We start from the raw sequence: 23,030 nt of genomic DNA, 5'->3' as shown, positions 1-23,030 counted from the left end.
GTGCCACCATCCCCTCCCTCCTAGATTGTAAGCTTGAAAGAGCAGGGCCCTCGATCCCCTCATGTTTTGCATTGTATTGGTATTGTTCTGTCACATGTTCTGTCCCCTTTGTAATGTACAGCGCTGAGCGAACTATTGGCGCTTTATAAATACTGTATAATAATAATAATAATAATAATACAGGGCGGCACGGGTACGTGAAATCACGTGATTCATGCTTCCATGGTGATTGCGGGCTGGGGGCGCGCGCCTGCCGACCTTCGGGTGCTGTGATTCGGTGCCCAAGGGATTAATCATCTGATTTAGGCCAGTGATGTTCGGCCTGAATCGGATGATCGATCCCTGTCCTATCAGACATCATCCTGTACCTGTGTTTACACTTACACAGGTACTGGAAATGATGAAATCTTTTCTCTCTGGGAACATTCCGTCCCAGAGAGAGAAGGCAGACACACGTGCGCAAAACAGCACACTTACACAGTTAGATCACTTTTTAGTACACATTTAACCACCTGATCGCCTTCCCCAGTTAACCCCTTCACTGCCCTGTCACCAATGTCATTAGTACAATGTACACATTTTTTTACTGATCACTGTATTAGTGTCACCGGCAACTTCAGATAGCATTAGCGATTGTTAGCGTTCCTCCCAGATAGCGTCAGATTGCCTGCCATTACATCAGTCATCACATTTAACCCTTTGATTACCAGGAACATGCTCACATACACAATAAACCTCCATTGCTAGTATAGTGTCTGAACGGATCAATATCTTTGATCAGATCAGCACTATACCAGCTTTCACATTAGTATAGTGTCCTAAAAAACGCAGCGTTAGCGGGATCAGCCCCGGCATCTGCCAGCACCTGCGTTTAGCCCCTATGCTTACCCCCCTCCCCCCCTCTCCCCCAGCAAGTGCAGTGTCAATAGATCACTGTCACTTGATATATTGCACATAAAACCGCAGTGTTTGCAGATTTAGGCCTGATCTCTATTAGCACTTGCAGGTAAATATTTTTGTAGTGGTTCAAGCAGTCACTGACAGCCAGGTGCTCTTTTTCCCGTGAGTTACACTAGTTACCTATAAATGTAGTGGCCAAAATGTCCAACGAAAGGTACTCTAGTGAAGAGGCCTACAGGCTTCCCTCAACGGCTTGTAAATACTTGTCTTAGAAAGGGGGAAAAAGCCTGCTTGAGAAACGAAGAATTGCTCGCAGAGAAGTGGAAGGACAAAAGGGATGTTTTCATCCTGCCTTCCATTCACGCAGACACGACTATCCAAATTTTCACGGCAGCTGGTGTTGTTGAGAAGCCCCTCTGTGTCCAGGATTATAACCTTAACATGGGAGGGGTGGACTTCAACAACCAGATGATGAAGCCGTACTTAGTTTCCCGAAAAGCTGGGGATATTTACATTCCCTTTGATAGCAATAAATGTGATAAAAAAAAGGAAAGGGACAGTTTAAATAAATAATTTAAACAAATCAAAATAACTGAAAAAATAAGCACCCTCGCCCGCCCTCCCCCCCCCGCGTGCACCTGTGTGCGCAAGCATTGGCCCCTTGCCGGTATGTAAACCATGCATGTGAGGTATCACCATGAACATCTGATCAAGAGCAGTAATTCTAGCACTGTAAATCTAAAATTGTAGCTTGTAAAGGCTTTTAAAATGTCACCTATGGATATTAAAAATGTATGCAGCTTGACCCCATTGCACAGGGTGTGTGCAGTTTTAAAGCATGTCATGTTTGGTATCTATTTACTCGGCATACCATCATCTTTTATATACTATCAAATAATTGGCCAATATATTGTGCTCTTGTGCATTAAAAGTAAAAAAAGTGTATATTTTTTTTTTAAAAATTGCGTTTGAAAAATCGCTGCACAAGTACTGTGACATAAAAAATTGCAGCACCCACCATTTTATTTAATAGGGTGTCTGCTTTAAAAATATATAATATTTGGGGGTTCAAAGTAATTTCCTAGCAGGAAATACTGATTTTTGAACAAAAATACTGATGTGAACAAAAAGTGTCAGAAAAGGCTTGGTCTTCAGGTGGTTAGAAGAGTGAGTCATATGTGGCATAAACTTCTAATGTGGAGCATAAAATGCCCCCCCCCCACAACTGACCCCTTTTTGGAAAATAGACACCCTACTATTTGCTGAGAGGCATGTTTTTACCACAAGTTTTTGGAAAATGACAAAAAAAAAATTTTTTTTACACAAAATTGTCACTTAAATGATTTATTGCTCACACATGCCATAGGTATATGTAGAAGCACTCCTCAAAATACATTCTGTTACTTCTCCCGAGTATGGGGGTACCACATGTGAGAGACTTTTGGCAGTCTAGCCAAGTACACGACCCCAAAATCCAATAAGCACCTTCACACTTTTAAAGGGCTTTATTTCTTCATTACACTACCTTACTACCTACCACAGTTTCGGAGACCCTGAAATGTCAGGATAGCACCAACCCCCCCCCCCCCCCACGAAATGACCCCTTTTTGGAAATTAGACACCCCAAGGAATTTGATAAGCATGGTGAGTATTTTGCAGATCTCGTTTGTTGCCACAAGCATTTGGAAAATGAAGAAAGAAAACAAAAACATATTTTTTATTTTTTTATTTTTCAAAACCTTGTGAGAAAAAAATGAGAACTACAAAACACTCACCATGCCTCTTTTTAAATTTCTTGGGGTGTCTACTTTCCAAAAAGGGGTAATGGGGGGGGGGGGGTTTGGTGCTATCCTAGCATTTCAGGGCCTCCGCAACTGTGATAGGTAGTGAGGAAGTGAAATGAGGAAGTTATGCACCTTCAGGCTTTCAAAGTGGTCATTGGATTTCAGGCTCCTGTATGTGGCTAGGCTCCCAAAAAGTCTCACACATGTGGTATCCCCATACTCGGTAGAAGTAGCAGAATGTATTTTGGGGTGAAATTCCACATATACCCATGGCATGTGTGAGCAATATATCATTTAAGTGACAACTTTGTGCGAAAAAGAAAATGTTTTTGTCATTTTCCAAAAACTTGTAGAAAAAAAAATCTTCCATGGAATCAACATGCCTCTCAGCAGATAGCTTAGGGTGTACTTTCTGAAAAGGGTGTTTGTACTGTCCTGGTATTTTAGCATCTCAAGAAATGTGATAGAAATATCAGAAAGTAAAAGCTGTGTAAATTCCAGTATGTATACCATAGTTTGTAGATCCTATAACTTTCACACAAACCAATTGGATACCTGAGCAGAAGGATTTATGGAAGACTCCTCGATACAGAACTTTGGCTGCTTTACTGAAGAATCTGGTGAGTTGGATGGAAAGCAAGAAGGTTGGAGCAGTGGTACAGCTGGCAGATGATAGCCGTTTAGGTGTAAAACCCTAAAGACAAGGAATGGCTGAGTGGTCAAATTACATCCTATTCCACATCATGGTAAATGAAACAAGAGCTTTCCTAAAAATGTATACATCACATATACTTATATACTATGTATATACACCCTGTTCCAAATTATTATGCAAATGATATTTTTCTCATTTACCTAAATAATTGATGTAAATAACAGTCAACATAATTCTCATGTTATCAACTATTAAGAGTACAATTAAAATTTTATTGAACAAACCTCCTAATGATAACAGTATTTTTTTTAAACATAAATTCTTACAATGCACTGTTCCAGATTATTACGCACAGTAAGTTTCAAAACACTTTATAGGTTGAAAAGAACTGAAAATTGTCATTTGTTGTGTTTGCAGCATATTTACTGAAATCAAAAGCTATTTCAATCAAACTTTTAACAACATTTTAACTTTTTAAACATTTTAACAGGTCACGTTACATTGTAAAATAGGACCCATTATTTGATAGCAGCTTTACAAGTCTTGCATCCATTGAACTTGTGAGTTTTGGACAGTTTCTGCTTGAATTTGTTTGCAAGATGTCAGAATAGCCTCCCAGAGCTGCTGTTAGGATGTAAACTGCCTCCCACCCTCATAGATCTTTTGCTTGAGGATGCTCCAAAGGTTCTCAATAGGATTGAGGTCACGGGAGGATGGAGGCCACACCATGACTTTCTCTCCTTTTATCCCCATGGCAGCCATTGATGCAGAGGTATTCTTTGCAGCATGAGAAGGTGCATTGTCATGCATGAAGATGATTTTATTACGGAAAGCATAGTTCTTCCTTCTGTACCAGGGAAGAAAGTGGTCAGTCATAAACTCCACATACTTTTCAGAGGTCATCTTTACACCTTTGGGGACCCTAAAAGGGCCGACCAGCTCTGTTCCCATGATTCGAGCCCAAAACATGACTCCACCACCGCCTTGCTGACGTCGCTGCCTTGTTGGAACAGGGTGGCCGTCCACCAACCATCCACTACTCTATCCATCTGGACCATCCAGGGTTGCACGGCACTCATCAGTGAACAGGACTGTTTGAAAATTAGTCTTCATGTATTTTTCTGCCCAATGCGGTCGTTTCTGCTTGTGAGCATTGGTTAGTGGTGGCCGAATAGAAGGTTTATGCACAGTTGCAAGACTCTGGAGGACCCTACACCTTGATGTCCGTGGGACTCCAGACGCACCAGCAGCTTCAAAAATCTGTTTGCTGCTATGTAATGGTATTTTAGCAGCTGCTTTCTTGATCCGATGCATGGATCTGGCAGAAATCTTCCTCAATGTGCCTTTATCTGCACGAACCCGTCTGTGCTCTGAATCAGCCACAAATCTCTTAATAGTGCGATTATCACGCTTACGTTTCCGTGAAATATCTAATGTTTTCATACCTTGTCCAAGGCATTGAACTATTTCACTCTTTTCGGCAGCAGAGAGATCCTTTTTCTTCCCCATATTGCTTGAAAATGGTGCTCTGCTTAATAATGTGGAACACCCTCCTTTAGTAGTTTTTCCTTAAATTGGGCTCACCTGCCAATCTAATTTTGTCCGAGATTGTTTTCAGTGATCAAAAGAGCCCTGAGATACAATGCCATCCATGAGTTAAACTGAAGAACAAAATATTTAATCTTTGTGACACTTAAAAAGAATTTGCATAATAATTTGGAACAGGGTGTGTATATATATATATATATATATATATATATATACTTACATATGCATACAGTGTAAATTGTGTTCCTCCCTTTTATTAGGAACAAAATTCTAGACAGCAGACAGGATTTCCCATAGTTCTCATCCTTTCACTAATGCTCCCTGCTTCTTTAGGAAATTAGCAATTAATTTAAGGTCAAATCACAGTAGACTATCAAATTAATTGTGACATCCAAAGCAATATGCTTCCTGGGCCAGAAGCCTTTAAAGTATATTCAGAGAAGCACCATAAGAAAGTGGCTGTTGGCCATCTGCTCTCCAATCTAACCTGCAATCACAGCACCAGGTAGAAGTCTTTCATTGCTAACTTAGTTTGCAACACTGACAGATTAACAACGTTAAGCCTTTTTAAATGGCTTCATCCCTTAGGTACACTATACAAAAGGTATGAAAATACAGTGATGTAACCACAGGCAGCCAGTAAAGGATGCACTCCCTCTTTTTTTATTGTCCAATTTTTCTTCCTTCTTTCCCATCTTCTTCTATCCTTTTATCCTCCTTGATCCTCCTTGGGTATTTCTGCTTACTGATTTACATGGGAGGTAATGCACCTGGAGTGTTTTATTTTTACAAAATGAAAGTGTCTGTCCTCTTTTTTTTCTAACAGCAATTTCTATACAAATCAGTACGTAAAAATGTGTTTTGTTTTTCTTGGATAGTTCTTACACAATTTTAGTCTATTGTTACATCATTACATCCTGTTCATAAAGCCACTCTAATGTTCTACAAAGAGAATATAGAACAGAGAATTGAGCAAACATCAGGCTGCAACACATGTTCCACTTAGCCTATGGCAGTGATATTCTGCAATAGGTAGGTTGACTAGTGAATGTTTAAAATTGTATGTATTTATGTTGACCCTTTGGGTCCAACTGCTCCAGCCTATAAATACGCTGCTCATAAAAAGTAAAAGAACACTTTTTAATCAGAGTATAGCATCAAGTCAGTTAAACACCTAGGATATTGATCTGGTCAGTTAAGTAGCAGAGGGGGTTGTTAATCAGTTTCAGCTGCATTGCTGTTAATGAAAGTAACAACAGGTGCACTAGATGGGCAATAATGGGAGGACCCCCAAAACAGGGATGGTTTTACAGGTGGAGGCCACTGACATCTGATTTCCTACTCATCTTTTTTGACTGTTGTTCACTAGATTTTCATTTGGCTAGAGTCAGTGTCACTACTGGTAGCATGAAGCGATACCTGGACCCTACAGAGATTGCACAGCCAGTCCAACTCCTCCAAGATGTCACATCAATACCTGCCATTGCCAGAAGGTTTGCTGTGTCTCCCAGAACAATCTTGCCAGGGATTGCGGGGCTCGCTCCGGCACACGGGTCTGCGCATGCGCAGATTGCCTAGGTGCACAAATGTGCAGGCACTAGGACCTGGGCACCCGCGGCGGCAATTGCAGCCACGCATGCGCACCTGGCATCAATGACAGTGCAGGGTGCGCTATTTAAACTAGCCAGGCTGTGATCAGATTGCTGCAATGTCTAGTTCCTGTGTATCTGTTTCTGAAGTGAAGTTCCTAGTTGCCGACCCTGCCTGTCCTGATTCCTGTTGACCGTCTCCTGCTCTGATCCCTGGCTCGTCCCTGACTACTCCTCTGCCTACCCCTATGTTGTTGGACCTCCTGTTGCTGAACCTAGGCTCGTGACCCGTTTACTCTTCGCCTACTGCTCTGTACCGATCTGCCTCCACCATTACCGACCCGGCTTACCTGACGCATACTTCTGACGCATACTTCTGACTGTCATCCATCCATCCCGCATGGGTCCAGGACCTGTTAGCCTCTTCACGTCAGGCTCACCTCTGGCACATACCCTCAGCAGGACCCCTCTACCACAGTTGGGTGCACTCAGGGACAGTGACCTGGTCTCAGTCTTGCGCCAAGTCCATCCCCACCATCAGGGGCTCTGGTGAAAAGGCAGACTGGGGTTTAGACTCCGCGTCCTGGGGAATCTCGTTCTGTGGGTCACTAGAGATCCCGCCGGGCGGTGCATGACAAATCTCAAGAGCATGGAGAAGATTCCAGGAGACAGGCTGTTACTCTAGGAGAGCTATACAGGGTCGTAGAAGGTCCTTAACCCTTCAGCAGGACCGGTATTTGCTCCTTTGTGCAAGGAGGAACAGGATGAGCACTGCCAGAGCCCTACAAATTGCCCTCCAGCAAGCCACTGGTGTGAATGTGTCTGACCAAACAATCAGAAACAAACTTAATGAGAGTGGCCTGAGGGCCTGACGTCCTCTAGTGGGCCTTTTGCTCACTGCCCAAAACCATAGAGCTCGACTGCCATTTGCCATTGAACACCAGAATTGCCAGGTCCACTGGCGCCCTATGCTGTTCACAGATGGGAGCAGAGTCACCCTGAGCACATGTGACAGAGGTGAGAAGCCGTGAAGAACATTATGCTGCCTGTAACATCGTTCAGCATGACCGTGTTGGTGGTGGGTCAATGATGGTCTGGGGAGGCATATCCATGGAGGGACGCACAGACCTCTACAGGCTAGACAATGGCACTCTGACTGTCATTAGGTACCGGGATGAAGTCCTTGGACCCATTGTCAGACCCTACACTGGTGCAGTGGGTCCTGGGTTCCTCCTAGTGCATGACAATGCCTGGCATCATGTGGCGAGAGTATGCAGGCAGTTCCTGGAGGATGATGGAATTGATACCACTGAATGTCCCCCACTCTTGTCTGACTAAATCCAATAATACACCTCTGAAACAGAGGCGGACTGACCATTTGGAAACTCGGGCACTGCCCGAGGGCCCAGGGTCAGTAGGGGGCCCCATAAGATGCCCCTGGTACCTTTTTCATGTTTTGAGTTTGGGCAAGGACACAGGGGCCCCATGATCCCCTATTGCCCGGGGGCCCCATGAGTTGTCAGTCTGCCCCTGCTCTGAAATATCATGTTTCGGTCCATCCGACGCTGCCAGGTTGTACCTCAGACTGTCCAGGAGCTCAATAATGCCCTGGTCCAGATCTGGGAGGAAATACCCCAGGAAACCATTCATTGTCTCATTAGGTGCATGCCCCGACGTTGTCAGGCATGTCAAAAGATGGGGCTTACATCCTTACATTCTTAACACATTACCCAGTCCATATCATTATAGATATCCAGCATGATATTTTTCCACATTGAGATCTGATGTGTTTTCAAAGTGTTCCATTAATTTTTTTAAGCAGTGTATATGCCTGCTATCAGTTACATAAACAGACTTTATTCTTTCAAGGCAAAAGATTGTTCAGAAATATTTCATTTACCCTGATGGAATAGGTACTCTAGGCTCAGTTTACTAGTCCTTTATCTGTGTATGAGCTTTTTTTGTTCAGGTTTTAATGATTATTTCTTGTAGTATAGTTTAAAAAAAAAAATCAAAGGACAAATTTTGTTTGCCTTGAATAAAACAATTGCTTTTCCTTTTCTCTGTTTTTTTTTGTACAAGAGACTCGCCATCTATCATAAAGGTTAAAATTAAGAACAGTCTTTAAACTAAGGCAACATACTATACCTGTGTGAAGAAGTCACTCGCAAGGATGTCCTCTATGCCAGGCCTGTTAGTGGGACAGTTCGCAAGTATAGAAATAATCAGTCTTCTGCCATTGAGTGATATGTATGAAGGTACAGGGTAGAAGCCTTCTCTTATGAAGTATTGCATCTCTTTCTGTGAATGAGCTCTGAAGGGGGAATACCCAGTCAGCAGCGTATACCTAGATCATTGGTGAAAACAAATGGAACTGTAAATCCTTACTAAAACCTTTCAGAGATGAGCGAATTATTCAAAAATTCGATTCGACTGATGCGGCGAATTCGTGGAATAAATTCGATTCGAGTCGAATATATTCGCTGCGAATTTAACTTATAAAAAGGGTGTTTCTAGGCTTCAGAGAGCCTTTATAATAGTGCAGAACACTGTACCTTTAATTTAAATGCCCTTGGAGTCTGCAGGGGAAGAGAAATAATACTGTCAGTCAGTATGACATGCAGATGAGTGCCGTCGATCTTAGAATCACCGCACACTTCACTCATTTGGGCAGTCACGGGGCCAAAACCAGAGTGTGGAGCCACAGTGTGGCGGTGGAGGCAGCAGCAATGGGAGGCCATACAGCACCCTATGAAAAAATGGAACCCACCAGCAGTGTGAGGAGACCTGAAATTGGCACATTGCAGAGTGTGGCGATGGAGACAGCAGCAATGGGAGGCCGTACAGGGACCCATGACACACTCTGGACCTGGCAGCAGCATGAGGAGGCGGTACAGGGGCCCATGACAGATTACGGGCCTGGCAGCAGCATGAGGAGTCGGTACGGGGGCCCATGGCAGATTACGGGCCTGGCAGCAGCAATGGGAGGCCCGTAATCTGCCAGCACCCTATGACAAAATGGAACCCACCAGCAGTGTGAGGAGACCTGAAAGTGGCATATGGCAGAGTGTGGCGATGGAGACAGCAGCAATGGGAGGCCGTACAGGGACCCATGACACACTCTGGACCTGGCAGCAGCATGAGGAGGCGGTACAGGGGCCCATGACAGATTACGGGCCTGGCAGCAGCAATGGGAGGCCCGTAATCTGCCAGCACCCTAGGACAAAATGGAACCCACCAGCAGTGTGAGGAGACCTGAAAGTGGCACATGGCAGAGTGTGGCGATGGAGACAGCAGCAATGGGAGGCCGTACAGGGACCCATGACACACTCTGGACCTGGCAGCAGCATGAGGAGGCGGTACAGGGGCCCATGACAGATTACGGGCCTGGCAGCAGCAATGGGAGGCCCGTAATCTGCCAGCACTCTATGACAAAATGGAACCCACCAGCAGTGTGAGGAGACCTAAAAGTGGCACATGGCAGAGTGTGGCGAATGAGACAGCAGCAATGGGAGGCCGTACAGGGACCCATGACACACTCTGGACCTGGCAGCAGCATGAGGAGGCGGTACAGGGGCCCATGACAGATTACGGGCCTGGCAGCAGCATGAGGAGTCGGTACGGGGGCCCATGGCAGATTACGGGCCTGGCAGCAGCAATGGGAGGCCCGTAATCTGCCAGCACCCTATGACAAAATGGAACCCACCAGCAGTGTGAGGAGACCTGAAAGTGGCACATGGCAGAGTGTGGCGATGGAGAGAGCAGCAATGGGAGGCCGTACAGGGACCCATGACACACTCTGGACCTGGCAGCAGCATGAGGAGGCGGTACGGGGCCCATGACAGATTACGGGCCTGGCAGCAGCAATGGGAGGCCCGTAATCTGCCAGCACCCTATGACAAAATGGAACCCACCAGCAGTGTGAGGAGACCTGAAAGTGGCACATGGCAGAGTGTGGCGATGGAGACAGCAGCAATGGGAGGCCGTACAGGGACCCATGACACACTCTGGACCTGGCAGCAGCATGAGGAGGCGGTACAGGGGCCCATGACAGATTACGGGCCTGGCAGCAGCAATGGGAGGCCCGTAATCTGCCAGCACCCTATGACAAAATGGAACCCACCAGCAGTGTGAGGAGACCTGAAAGTGGCACATGGCAGAGTGTGGCGATGGAGACAGCAGCAATGGGAGGCCGTACAGGGACCCATGACACACTCTGGACCTGGCAGCAGCATGAGGAGGCGGTACAGGGGCCCATGACAGATTACGGGCCTGGCAGCAGCAATGGGAGGCCCGTAATCTGCCAGCACCCTATGACAAAATGGAACCCACCAGCAGTGTGAGGAGACCTGAAAGTGGCACATGGCAGAGTGTGGCGATGGAGACAGCAGCAATGGGAGGCCGTACAGGGACCCATGACACACTCTGGACCTGGCAGCAGCATGAGGAGGCGGTACAGGGGCCCATGACAGATTACGGGCCTGGCAGCAGCAATGGGAGGCCTGTAATCTGCCAGCACCCTATGACAAAATGGAACCCACCAGCAGTGTGAGGAGACCTGAAAGTGGCACATGGCAGAGTGTGGCGATGGAGACAGCAGCAATGGGAGGCCGTACAGGGACCCATGACACACTCTGGACCTGGCAGCAGCATGAGGAGGCGGTACAGGGGCCCATGACAGATTACGGGCCTGGCAGCAGCAATGGGAGGCCCGTAATCTGCCAGCACCCTATGACAAAATGGAACCCACCAGCAGTGTGAGGAGACCTGAAAGTGGCACATGGCAGAGTGTGGCGATGGAGACAGCAGCAATGGGAGGCCGTACAGGGACCCATGACACACTCTGGACCTGGCAGCAGCATGAGGAGGCGGTACAGGGGCCCATGACAGATTACGGGCCTGGCAGTAGCATGAGGAGTCGGTACGGGGGCCCATGGCAGATTACGGGTCTGGCAGCAGCAATGGGAGGCCCATAATCTGCCAGCACCCTATGACAAAATGGAACCCACCAGCAGTGTGAGGAGACCTGAAAGTGACACATGGCAGAGTGTGGCGATGGAGACAGCAGCAATGGGAGGCCGTACAGGGACCCATGACACACTCTGGACCTGGCAGCAGCATGAGGAGGCGGTACAGGGGCCCATGACAGATTACGGGCCTGGCAGCAGCAATGGGAGGCCCGTAATCTGCCAGCACCCTATGACAAAATGGAACCCACCAGCAGTGTGAGGAGACCTGAAAGTGGCACATGGCAGAGTGTGGCGATGGAGACAGCAGCAATGGGAGGCCGTACAGGGACCCATGACACACTCTGGACCTGGCAGCAGCATGAGGAGGCGGTACAGGGGCCCATGACAGATTACGGGCCTGGCAGCAGCAATGGGAGGCCCGTAATCTGCCAGCACCCTATGACAAAATGGAACCCACCAGCAGTGTGAGGAGACCTGAAAGTGGCACATGGCAGAGTGTGGCGATGGAGACAGCAGCAATGGGAGGCCGTACAGGGACCCATGACACACTCTGGACCTGGCAGCAGCATGAGGAGGCGGTACAGGGGCCCATGACAGATTACGGGCCTGGCAGCAGCAATGGGAGGCCCGTAATCTGCCAGCACCCTATGACAAAATGGAACCCACCAGCAGTGTGAGGAGACCTGAAAGTGGCACATGGCAGAGTGTGGCGATGGAGACAGCAGCAATGGGAGGCCGTACAGGGACCCATGACACACTCTGGACCTGGCAGCAGCATGAGGAGGCGGTACAGGGGCCCATGACAGATTACGGGCCTGGCAGCAGCAATGGGAGGCCCGTAATCTGCCAGCACCCTATGACAAAATGGAACCCACCAGCAGTGTGAGGAGACCTGAAAGTGGCACATGGCAGAGTGTGGCGATGGAGACAGCAGCAATGGGAGGCCGTACAGGGACCCATGACACACTCTGGACCTGGCAGCAGCATGAGGAGGCGGTACAGGGGCCCATGACAGATTACGGGCCTGGCAGTAGCATGAGGAGTCGGTACGGGGGCCCATGGCAGATTACGGGTCTGGCAGCAGCAATGGGAGGCCCATAATCTGCCAGCACCCTATGACAAAATGGAACCCACCAGCAGTGTGAGGAGACCTGAAAGTGACACATGGCAGAGTGTGGCGATGGAGACAGCAGCAATGGGAGGCCGTACAGGGACCCATGACACACTCTGGACCTGGCAGCAGCATGAGGAGGCGGTACAGGGGCCCATGACAGATTACGGGCCTGGCAGCAGCAATGGGAGGCCCGTAATCTGCCAGCACCCTATGACAAAATGGAACCCACCAGCAGTGTGAGGAGACCTGAAAGTGGCACATGGCAGAGTGTGGCGATGGAGACAGCAGCAATGGGAGGCCGTACAGGGACCCATGACACACTCTGGACCTGGCAGCAGCATGAGGAGGCGGTACAGGGGCCCATGACAGATTACGGGCCTGGCAGCAGCAATGGGAGGCCCGTAATCTGCCAGCACCCTATGACAAAATGGAACCCACCAGCAGTGTGAGGAGACCTGAAAGTGGCACATGGCAGAGTGTGGCGATGGAGACAGCAGCAATGGGAGGCCGTACAGGGACCCATGACACACTCTGGACCTGGCAGCAGCATGAGGAGGCGGTACAGGGGCCCATGACAGATTACGGGCCTGGCAGCAGCAATGGGAGGCCCGTAATCTGCCAGCACCCTATGACAAAATGGAACCCACCAGCAGTGTGAGGAGACCTGAAAGTGGCACATGGCAGAGTGTGGCGATGGAGACAGCAGCAATGGGAGGCCGTACAGGGACCCATGACACACTCTGGACCTGGCAGCAGCATGAGGAGGCGGTACAGGGGCCCATGACAGATTACGGGCCTGGCAGCAGCAATGGGAGGCCCGTAATCTGCCAGCACCCTATGACAAAATGGAACCCACCAGCAGTGTGAGGAGACCTGAAAGTGGCACATGGCAGAGTGTGGCGATGGAGACAGCAGGAATGGGAGGCCGTACAGGGACCCATGACACACTCTGGACCTGGCAGCAGCATGAGGAGGCGGTACAGGGGCCCATGACAGATTACAGGCCTGGCAGCAGCAATGGGAGGCCCGTAATCTGCCAGCACCCTATGACAAAATGGAACCCACCAGCAGTGTGAGGAGACCTGAAAGTGGCACATGGCAGAGTGTGGCGATGGAGAGAGCAGCAATGGGAGGCCGTACAGGGACCCATGACACACTCTGGACCTGGCAGCAGCATGAGGAGGCGGTACAGGGGCCCATGACAGATTACGGGCCTGGCAGCAGCAATGGGAGGCCCGTAATCTGCCAGCACCCTATGACAAAATGGAACCCACCAGCAGTGTGAGGAGACCTGAAAGTGGCACATGGCAGAGTGTGGCGATGGAGACAGCAGCAATGGGAGGCCGTACAGGGACCCATGACACACTCTGGACCTGGCAGCAGCATGAGGAGGCGGTACAGGGGCCCATGACAGATTACGGGCCTGGCAGCAGCAATGGGAGGCCCGTAATCTGCCAGCACCCTGTGACAAAATGGAACCCACCAGCAGTGTGAGGAGACCTGAAAGTGGCACATGGCAGAGTGTGGCGATGGAGACAGCAGCAATGGGAGGCCGTACAGGGACCCATGACACACTCTGGACCTGGCAGCAGCATGAGGAGGCGGTACAGGGGCCCATGACAGATTACGGGCCTGGCAGCAGCATGAGGAGTCGGTACGGGGGCCCATGGCAGATTACGGGCCTGGCAGCAGCAATGGGAGGCCCATAATCTGCCAGCACCCTATGACAAAATGGAACCCACCAGCAGTGTGAGGAGACCTGAAAGTGGCACATGGCAGAGTGTGGCGATGGAGACAGCAGCAATGGGAGGCCGTACAGGGACCCATGACACACTCTGGACCTGGCAGCAGCATGAGGAGGCGGTACAGGGGCCCATGACAGATTACGGGCCTGGCAGCAGCAATGGGAGGCCCGTAATCTGCCAGCACCCTATGACAAAATGGAACCCACCAGCAGTGTGAGGAGACCTGAAAGTGGCACATGGCAGAGTGTGGCGATGGAGACAGCAGCAATGGGAGGCCGTACAGGGACCCATGACACACTCTGGACCTGGCAGCAGCATGAGGAGGCGGTACAGGGGCCCATGACAGATTACGGGCCTGGCAGCAGCAATGGGAGGCCCGTAATCTGCCAGCACCCTATGACAAAATGGAACCCACCAGCAGTGTGAGGAGACCTGAAAGTGGCACATGGCAGAGTGTGGCGATGGAGACAGCAGCAATGGGAGGCCGTACAGGGACCCATGACACACTCTGGACCTGGCAGCAGCATGAGGAGGCGATACAGGGGCCCATGACAGATTACGGGCCTGGCAGCAGCAATGGGAGGCCCGTAATCTGCCAGCACCCTATGACAAAATGGAACCCACCAGCAGTGTGAGGAGACCTGAAAGTGGCACATGGCAGAGTGTGGCGATGGAGACAGCAGCAATGGGAGGCCGTACAGGGACCCATGACACACTCTGGACCTGGCAGCAGCATGAGGAGGCGGTACAGGGGCCCATGACAGATTACGGGCCTGGCAGCAGCAATGGGAGGCCCGTAATCTGCCAGCACCCTGTGACAAAATGGAACCCACCAGCAGTGTGAGGAGACCTGAAAGTGGCACATGGCAGAGTGTGGCGATGGAGACAGCAGCAATGGGAGGCCGTACAGGGACCCATGACACACTCTGGACCTGGCAGCAGCATGAGGAGGCGGTACAGGGGCCCATGACAGATTACGGGCCTGGCAGCAGCAATGGGAGGCCCGTAATCTGCCAGCACCCTATGACAAAATGGAACCCACCAGCAGTGTGAGGAGACCTGAAAGTGGCACATGGCAGAGTGTGGCGATGGAGACAGCAGCAATGGGAGGCCGTACAGGGACCCATGACACACTCTGGACCTGGCAGCAGCATGAGGAGGCGGTACAGGGGCCCATGACAGATTACGGGCCTGGCAGCAGCAATGGGAGGCCCGTAATCTGCCAGCACCCTATGACAAAATGGAACCCACCAGCAGTGTGAGGAGACCTGAAAGTGGCACATGGCAGAGTGTGGCGATGGAGACAGCAGCAATGGGAGGCCGTACAGGGACCCATGACACACTCTGGACCTGGCAGCAGCATGAGGAGGCGGTACAGGGGCCCATGACAGATTACGGGCCTGGCAGCAGCAATGGGAGGCCCGTAATCTGCCAGCACCCTATGACAAAATGGAACCCACCAGCAGTGTGAGGAGACCTGAAAGTGGCACATGGCAGAGTGTGGCGATGGAGAGAGCAGCAATGGGAGGCCGTACAGGGACCCATGACACACTCTGGACCTGGCAGCAGCATGAGGAGGCGGTACAGAGGCCCATGACAGATTACGGGCCTGGCAGCAGCATGAGGAGTCGGTACGGGGGCCCATGGCAGATTACGGGCCTGGCAGCAGCAATGGGAGGCCCGTAATCTGCCAGCACCCTATGACAAAATGGAACCCACCAGCAGTGTGAGGAGACCTGAAAGTGGCACATGGCAGAGTGTGGCGATGGAGACAGCAGCAATGGGAGGCCGTACAGGGACCCATGACACACTCTGGACCTGGCAGCAGCATGAGGAGGCGGTACAGGGGCCCATGACAGATTACGGGCCTGGCAGCAGCAATGGGAGGCCCGTAATCTGCCAGCACCCTGTGACAAAATGGAACCCACCAGCAGTGTGAGGAGACCTGAAAGTGGCACATGGCAGAGTGTGGCGATGGAGACAGCAGCAATGGGAGGCCGTACAGGGACCCATGACACACTCTGGACCTGGCAGCAGCATGAGGAGGCGGTACAGGGGCCCATGACAGATTACGGGCCTGGCAGCAGCATGAGGAGTCGGTACGGGGGCCCATGGCAGATTACGGGCCTGGCAGCAGCAATGGGAGGCCCATAATCTGCCAGCACCCTATGACAAAATGGAACCCACCAGCAGTGTGAGGAGACCTGAAAGTGGCACATGGCAGAGTGTGGCGATGGAGACAGCAGCAATGGGAGGCCGTACAGGGACCCATGACACACTCTGGACCTGGCAGCAGCATGAGGAGGCGGTACAGGGGCCCATGACAGATTACGGGCCTGGCAGCAGCAATGGGAGGCCCGTAATCTGCCAGCACCCTATGACAAAATGGAACCCACCAGCAGTGTGAGGAGACCTGAAAGTGGCACATGGCAGAGTGTGGCGATGGAGACAGCAGCAATGGGAGGCCGTACAGGGACCCATGACACACTCTGGACCTGGCAGCAGCATGAGGAGGCGGTACAGGGGCCCATGACAGATTACGGGCCTGGCAGCAGCAATGGGAGGCCCGTAATCTGCCAGCACCCTATGACAAAATGGAACCCACCAGCAGTGTGAGGAGACCTGAAAGTGGCACATGGCAGAGTGTGGCGATGGAGACAGCAGCAATGGGAGGCCGTACAGGGACCCATGACACACTCTGGACCTGGCAGCAGCATGAGGAGGCGATACAGGGGCCCATGACAGATTACGGGCCTGGCAGCAGCAATGGGAGGCCCGTAATCTGCCAGCACCCTATGACAAAATGGAACCCACCAGCAGTGTGAGGAGACCTGAAAGTGGCACATGGCAGAGTGTGGCGATGGAGACAGCAGCAATGGGAGGCCGTACAGGGACCCATGACACACTCTGGACCTGGCAGCAGCATGAGGAGGCGGTACAGGGGCCCATGACAGATTACGGGCCTGGCAGCAGCAATGGGAGGCCCGTAATCTGCCAGCACCCTATGACAAAATGGAACCCACCAGCAGTGTGAGGAGACCTGAAAGTGGCACATGGCAGAGTGTGGCGATGGAGACAGCAGCAATGGGAGGCCGTACAGGGACCCATGACACACTCTGGACCTGGCAGCAGCATGAGGAGGCGGTACAGGGGCCCATGACAGATTACGGGCCTGGCAGCAGCAATGGGAGGCCCGTAATCTGCCAGCACCCTATGACAAAATGGAACCCACCAGCAGTGTGAGGAGACCTGAAAGTGGCACATGGCAGAGTGTGGCGATGGAGACAGCAGCAATGGGAGGCCGTACAGGGACCCATGACACACTCTGGACCTGGCAGCAGCATGAGGAGGCGGTAATGGGGCCCATGACAGATTACGGGCCTGGCAGCAGCAATGGGAGGCCCGTAATCTGCCAGCACCCTATGACAAAATGGAACCCACCAGCAGTGTGAGGAGACCTGAAAGTGGCACATGGCAGAGTGTGGCGATGGAGAGAGCAGCAATGGGAGGCCGTACAGGGACCCATGACACACTCTGGACCTGGCAGCAGCATGAGGAGGCGGTACAGAGGCCCATGACAGATTACGGGCCTGGCAGCAGCATGAGGAGTCGGTACGGGGGCCCATGGCAGATTACGGGCCTGGCAGCAGCAATGGGAGGCCCGTAATCTGCCAGCACCCTATGACAAAATGGAACCCACCAGCAGTGTGAGGAGACCTGAAAGTGGCACATGGCAGAGTGTGGCGATGGAGACAGCAGCAATGGGAGGCCGTACAGGGACCCATGACACACTCTGGACCTGGCAGCAGCATGAGGAGGCGGTACAGGGGCCCATGAAAGATTACGGGCCTGGCAGCAGCAATGGGAGGCCCGTAATCTGCCAGCACCCTATGACAAAATGGAACCCACCAGCAGTGTGAGGAGACCTGAAAGTGGCACATGGCAGAGTGTGGCGATGGAGACAGCAGCAATGGGAGGCCGTACAGGGACCCATGACACACTCTGGACCTGGCAGCAGCATGAGGAGGCGGTACAGGGGCCCATGACAGATTACGGGCCTGGCAGCAGCATGAGGAGTCGGTACGGGGGCCCATGGCAGATTACGGGCCTGGCAGCAGCAATGGGAGGCCCGTAATCTGCCAGCACCCTATGACAAAATGGAACCCACCAGCAGTGTGAGGAGACCCGAAAGTGGCACATGGCAGAGTGTGGCGATGGAGACAACAGCAATGGGAGGCCGTACAGGGACCCATGACACACTCTGGACCTGGCAGCAGCATGAGGAGGCGGTACAGGGGCCCATGACAGATTACGGGCCTGGCAGCAGCAATGGGAGGCCCGTAATCTGCCAGCACCCTATGACAAAATGGAACCCACCAGCAGTGTGAGGAGACCTGAAAGTGGCACATGGCAGAGTGTGGCGATGGAGACAGCAGCAATGGGAGGCCGTACAGGGACCCATGACACACTCTGGACCTGGCAGCAGCATGAGGAGGCGGTACGGGGGCCCATGACAGATTACGGGCCTGGCAGCAGCAATGGGAGGCCCGTAATCTGCCAGCACCCTATGACAAAATGGAACCCACCAGCAGTGTGAGGAGACCTGAAAGTGGCACATGGCAGAGTGTGGCGATGGAGACAGCAGCAATGGGAGGCCGTACAGGGACCCATGACACACTCTGGACCTGGCAGCAGCATGAGGAGGCGGTACAGGGGCCCATGACAGATTACGGGCCTGGCAGCAGCAATGGGAGGCCCGTAATCTGCCAGCACCCTATGACAAAATGGAACCCACCAGCAGTGTGAGGAGACCTGAAAGTGGCACATGGCAGAGTGTGGCGATGGAGACAGCAGGAATGGGAGGCCGTACAGGGACCCATGACACACTCTGGACCTGGCAGCAGCATGAGGAGGCGGTACAGGGGCCCATGACAGATTACGGGCCTGGCAGCAGCAATGGGAGGCCCGTAATCTGCCAGCACCCTATGACAAAATGGAACCCACCAGCAGTGTGAGGAGACCTGAAAGTGGCACATGGCAGAGTGTGGCGATGGAGACAGCAGCAATGGGAGGCCGTACAGGGACCCATGACACACTCTGGACCTGGCAGCAGCATGAGGAGGCGGTACAGGGGCCCATGACAGATTACGGGCCTGGCAGCAGCAATGGGAGGCCCGTAATCTGCCAGCACCCTATGACAAAATGGAACCCACCAGCAGTGTGAGGAGACCTGAAAGTGGCACATGGCAGAGTGTGGCGATGGAGACAGCAGCAATGGAAGGCCGTACAGGGACCCATGACACACTCTGGACCTGGCAGCAGCATGAGGAGGCGGTACAGGGGCCCATGACAGATTACGGGCCTGGCAGCAGCAATGGGAGGCCCGTAATCTGCCAGCACCCTATGACAAAATGGAACCCACCAGCAGTGTGAGGAGACCTGAAAGTGGCACATGGCAGAGTGTGGCGATGGAGACAGCAGCAATGGGAGGCCGTACAGGGACCCATGACACACTCTGGATCTGGCAGCAGCATGAGGAGGCGGTACAGGGGCCCATGACAGATTACGGGCCTGGCAGCAGCAATGGGAGGCCCGTAATCTGCCAGCACCCTATGACAAAATGGAACCCACCAGCAGTGTGAGGAGACCTGAAAGTGGCACATGGCAGAGTGTGGCGATGGAGACAGCAGCAATGGGAGGCCGTACAGGGACCCATGACACACTCTGGACCTGGAAGCAGCAAGAGGAGGCGGTACAGGGGCCCATGGCAGAGTGGCGAAGCGTAAGCAGCTTAAATTGAAGGCCATACAGAGGCCTATGTTAAAAATAATAACATGTTTGGGGCATGATTCATGGCGGATTTAGTCAGTTGTGTCAGGAACTGGTGGTTTGAAATCCAGACTACTCCACGCCTGATTCATTTTCACAAACGTGAGTCTCTCCACACTTTGGGTGGACAGTCGTGTCCTCCGCGGAGTTACAATACCTCCTGCCGCACTAACACGCGCTCCGATGCCACGCTACAGGCCGGGCATGACAGCCTTTCAAGGGCAAATTCAGCTAGTTGGGGCCAAAGGTCAAGTTTCGTTGCCCAGTAGTCAAGGGGATTGTCTACCTCGGTTGGCAGGGTGCTGTCCAAGTAGGCCCAAGCCTGTTGTTTGAGGTCCTGCTCCAGGTCCACCTGATGCTGCTGCTGCTGCGGCTGGTTAGTAGTTTCCTCACTGCGCTGGTGAAGAAAGCTACTCATCATCGACTGCAGACTGAGGCAGCCGCTGCTGGTGGAGCTGCCACTGCTCCTACCACCCCACCCCTCCCCTGCTGCCATGGCAGCGGAACGCGAGCGCACAGGGCCCACAGTGTCTGAGGATGGACGTTGGCGCAGAAAGGCAGAGACCAACTGACTACATAGGTGGTTTTTATAGTACGTTATTTTGGCCTCCCTCTCAGCAGGTGTGAAAAAGGCCACCATTTTTGAACGGTAGCGAGGGTCCAACAAGGTGGACACCCAAAAGTCATCCCTCTGTATGATGGTTATTATTCGGCTGTCGCTACGCAAGCAACCGAGCATGCTATGGGCCATTTGTGCCAAGGAATGCGAGGGACTCCCTGCCTCCATCTCCACAGCATACTGCCATGGTGCGTCTGGGTCCTCTGTCTCCTCCTCCTCCTCCTCTACCAGATGCTCCTGCTCCTCCACTCCTGTCCGCTGAGTGGAAAAACCACCCATTTCACTCAATATTTCCTGAGCACCAATGTCCTCCTCTACCTCCTCCTCTTCTTCCTGTCCTGCCCCCACAGGGGTCATGTGGCGTTGAGATCTGTGCGCCACGTCTACCGCACCCTGACCAGCCATTGTTAACAGCATTTGTTCCAGGACGTGCAACAGAGGAATGACGTCTTTCATCCCATAGTCCTGCCGACTCACGAATAGCGTGGCCTCCTCAAAGGGCCTGAGCAAGCGGCAGGTGTCACGCATGAGCTGCCAATGGCTGACATCTAAGTTACACAGGGGAGTACCTTTATCCGCTTGTAACATCAGGAAATCGGTGATGGCCTTTCGCTGTTCGTAAAGGCGGTCTAACATATGTAGGGTTGAATTCCACCTTGTTGCAACGTCGCAGATCAGGCGATGCTGTGGAATTCCGTTCTGCCGCTGCAGCTCAAGGAGGGTGTGTTTTGCGGTGTAGGAATGGCTGAAATGCATGCAAAGTTTACGTGACATTTTAAGGATGTCTTGCAGTGGGATGGTGGATTTTAGGAACCGCTTGACAACCAGATTGAACACGTGAGCCATGCATGGCGCATGGCACAACCTTCCTTGACGCAGAGCAGACACCATGTTCTTTCCGTTGTCGGTCAACATGGTTCCGATTTTCAGTTTGCGCGGAGACAGCCATCTGTCGATTTCTCTGTTCATTACACTCAGAAGTTCCTCCCCTGTGTGACTACGTTCGCCAAGGCATACCAGGTGCAGCACAGCGTGACACCGTTGCGCCCTGCACATGTGATATGCCGGTCGGGTAATGGGACTTGGCACGGGGGTGGCGGCTGAGGACACGGCGGAAGAAGAGGTGGTAGAGGCGGACATCTTTGCTGGACCAAGGACGTGCAAACGTGGAGGCAAAAGCGGCGTGACCTGTCCAAGTTGCTGGTGCGGCTGTGCCGGCACCACGTTCACCCAGTGGGCCGTAAATGACATGTACTGTCCCTGACCGTAGTTACAGCTCCACACGTCGGCGCTGCCGTGCACTTTGGCAGAGACCGACATGCTCAAAGACTGGCCCACCATCTCTTCTACATGTGAATGCAGGGCTGGCACTGCCTTTTTGGCGAAGAAATGCCGGCTTGGCACTCTCCACCGCGGCTCGGCACAAGCCATCATTTCTCGGAAAGGTGCTGAGTCCACCACTTGGAAAGGGAGGGACTGCAGCACCAGCAACTTGGACAGGAGGACGTTCAGCTTCTGCACCGTCGGGTGCGTGCTCGCAAACTGTTGTCTCTTGGAAACGGATTCCAAGAAAGACTGCTGACGGAATCCGTGAAGAGGAGTAGCAGGAGAAGGAGCATCTGAACGAGCGGAAGATGCCAACGAGCGACAACTCCCCTCAGCAGAGGTGTTGGAGCCTTGACTGGCTGATAGAGGGCGATTGACGTCGGGTGACGGAGCAAGTAACGGAGCGGGTGATGGAGCGGGGGCTGGGGCAGGCAGAACCGCCGTATCTTTATCACGGTTTTCCCAGGCCACCGAATGGCGACGCTGCATATGCTGACGCAACGCTGTAGTCCCAACATGGGTCCCCTGGCCACGCTTGACTTTCTGGCCACATAGTCGACATACGGCTACGTTTACTTCCTCGGGCGGCTTGACGAAAAATTGCCACACCGCCGAGTAGGAAACTTTGCCCCCGCTACTCCTCACTGGCTGACTGCTACTTCCTCTGTGCACACCGGGACCACTATTGGCCGTGGTGGTAGGCTGCAGTGGAGCTGGTGCTCTACTCCGTGGCCGTTTGCCTCCACTGACACTGCTGCGACCCTGCTGCCTCCTGGGCAACCCATCGACTGTTTTGCTCGCTGCCAAGCTGCCACCCTCTTCTCCTGATGATGCGGAAGCAATAGCCTGATGACGACGAGGCTGCCAAGTGCGATCAGCCTCATCATCATCAATTAGGGTCTCCGCCTCACTACTAGCCCCCTCGGCTGCGTGTGGGTCAGGAGACAGACC

General features: G+C 52.2%; 1 protein-coding gene across 2 annotated transcripts in view; it reads right to left on the bottom strand.

Annotated features, from left to right (window-relative positions):
• The window catches only part of PLK5 (polo like kinase 5 (inactive)), a 100,840-nt gene that overhangs the window by 22,594 nt on the left and 55,216 nt on the right, over nt 1-23,030 (bottom strand). For both annotated transcript variants that reach the window (XM_089687425.1, XM_089687426.1), the window contains 2 exons: nt 8,625-8,823; nt 3,240-3,378 (listed from right to left, as the gene is read on the bottom strand). In XM_089687425.1, coding sequence (XP_089543551.1) covers nt 3,240-3,378; nt 8,625-8,823 — 338 coding nt within the window. The remainder of the gene's footprint in view (nt 1-3,239; nt 3,379-8,624; nt 8,824-23,030) is intronic.

Source organism: Staurois parvus, unplaced genomic scaffold (genome assembly GCF_062004578.1).
Source record: "Staurois parvus isolate SC_StPar_1 unplaced genomic scaffold, SC_StPar_1.0 ptg000425l, whole genome shotgun sequence".
NCBI lineage: Eukaryota > Metazoa > Chordata > Amphibia > Anura > Ranidae > Staurois > Staurois parvus.
Note: the sequence above shows the minus strand (reverse complement) of the source record. Positions and strands in the feature narration are given on the sequence as shown.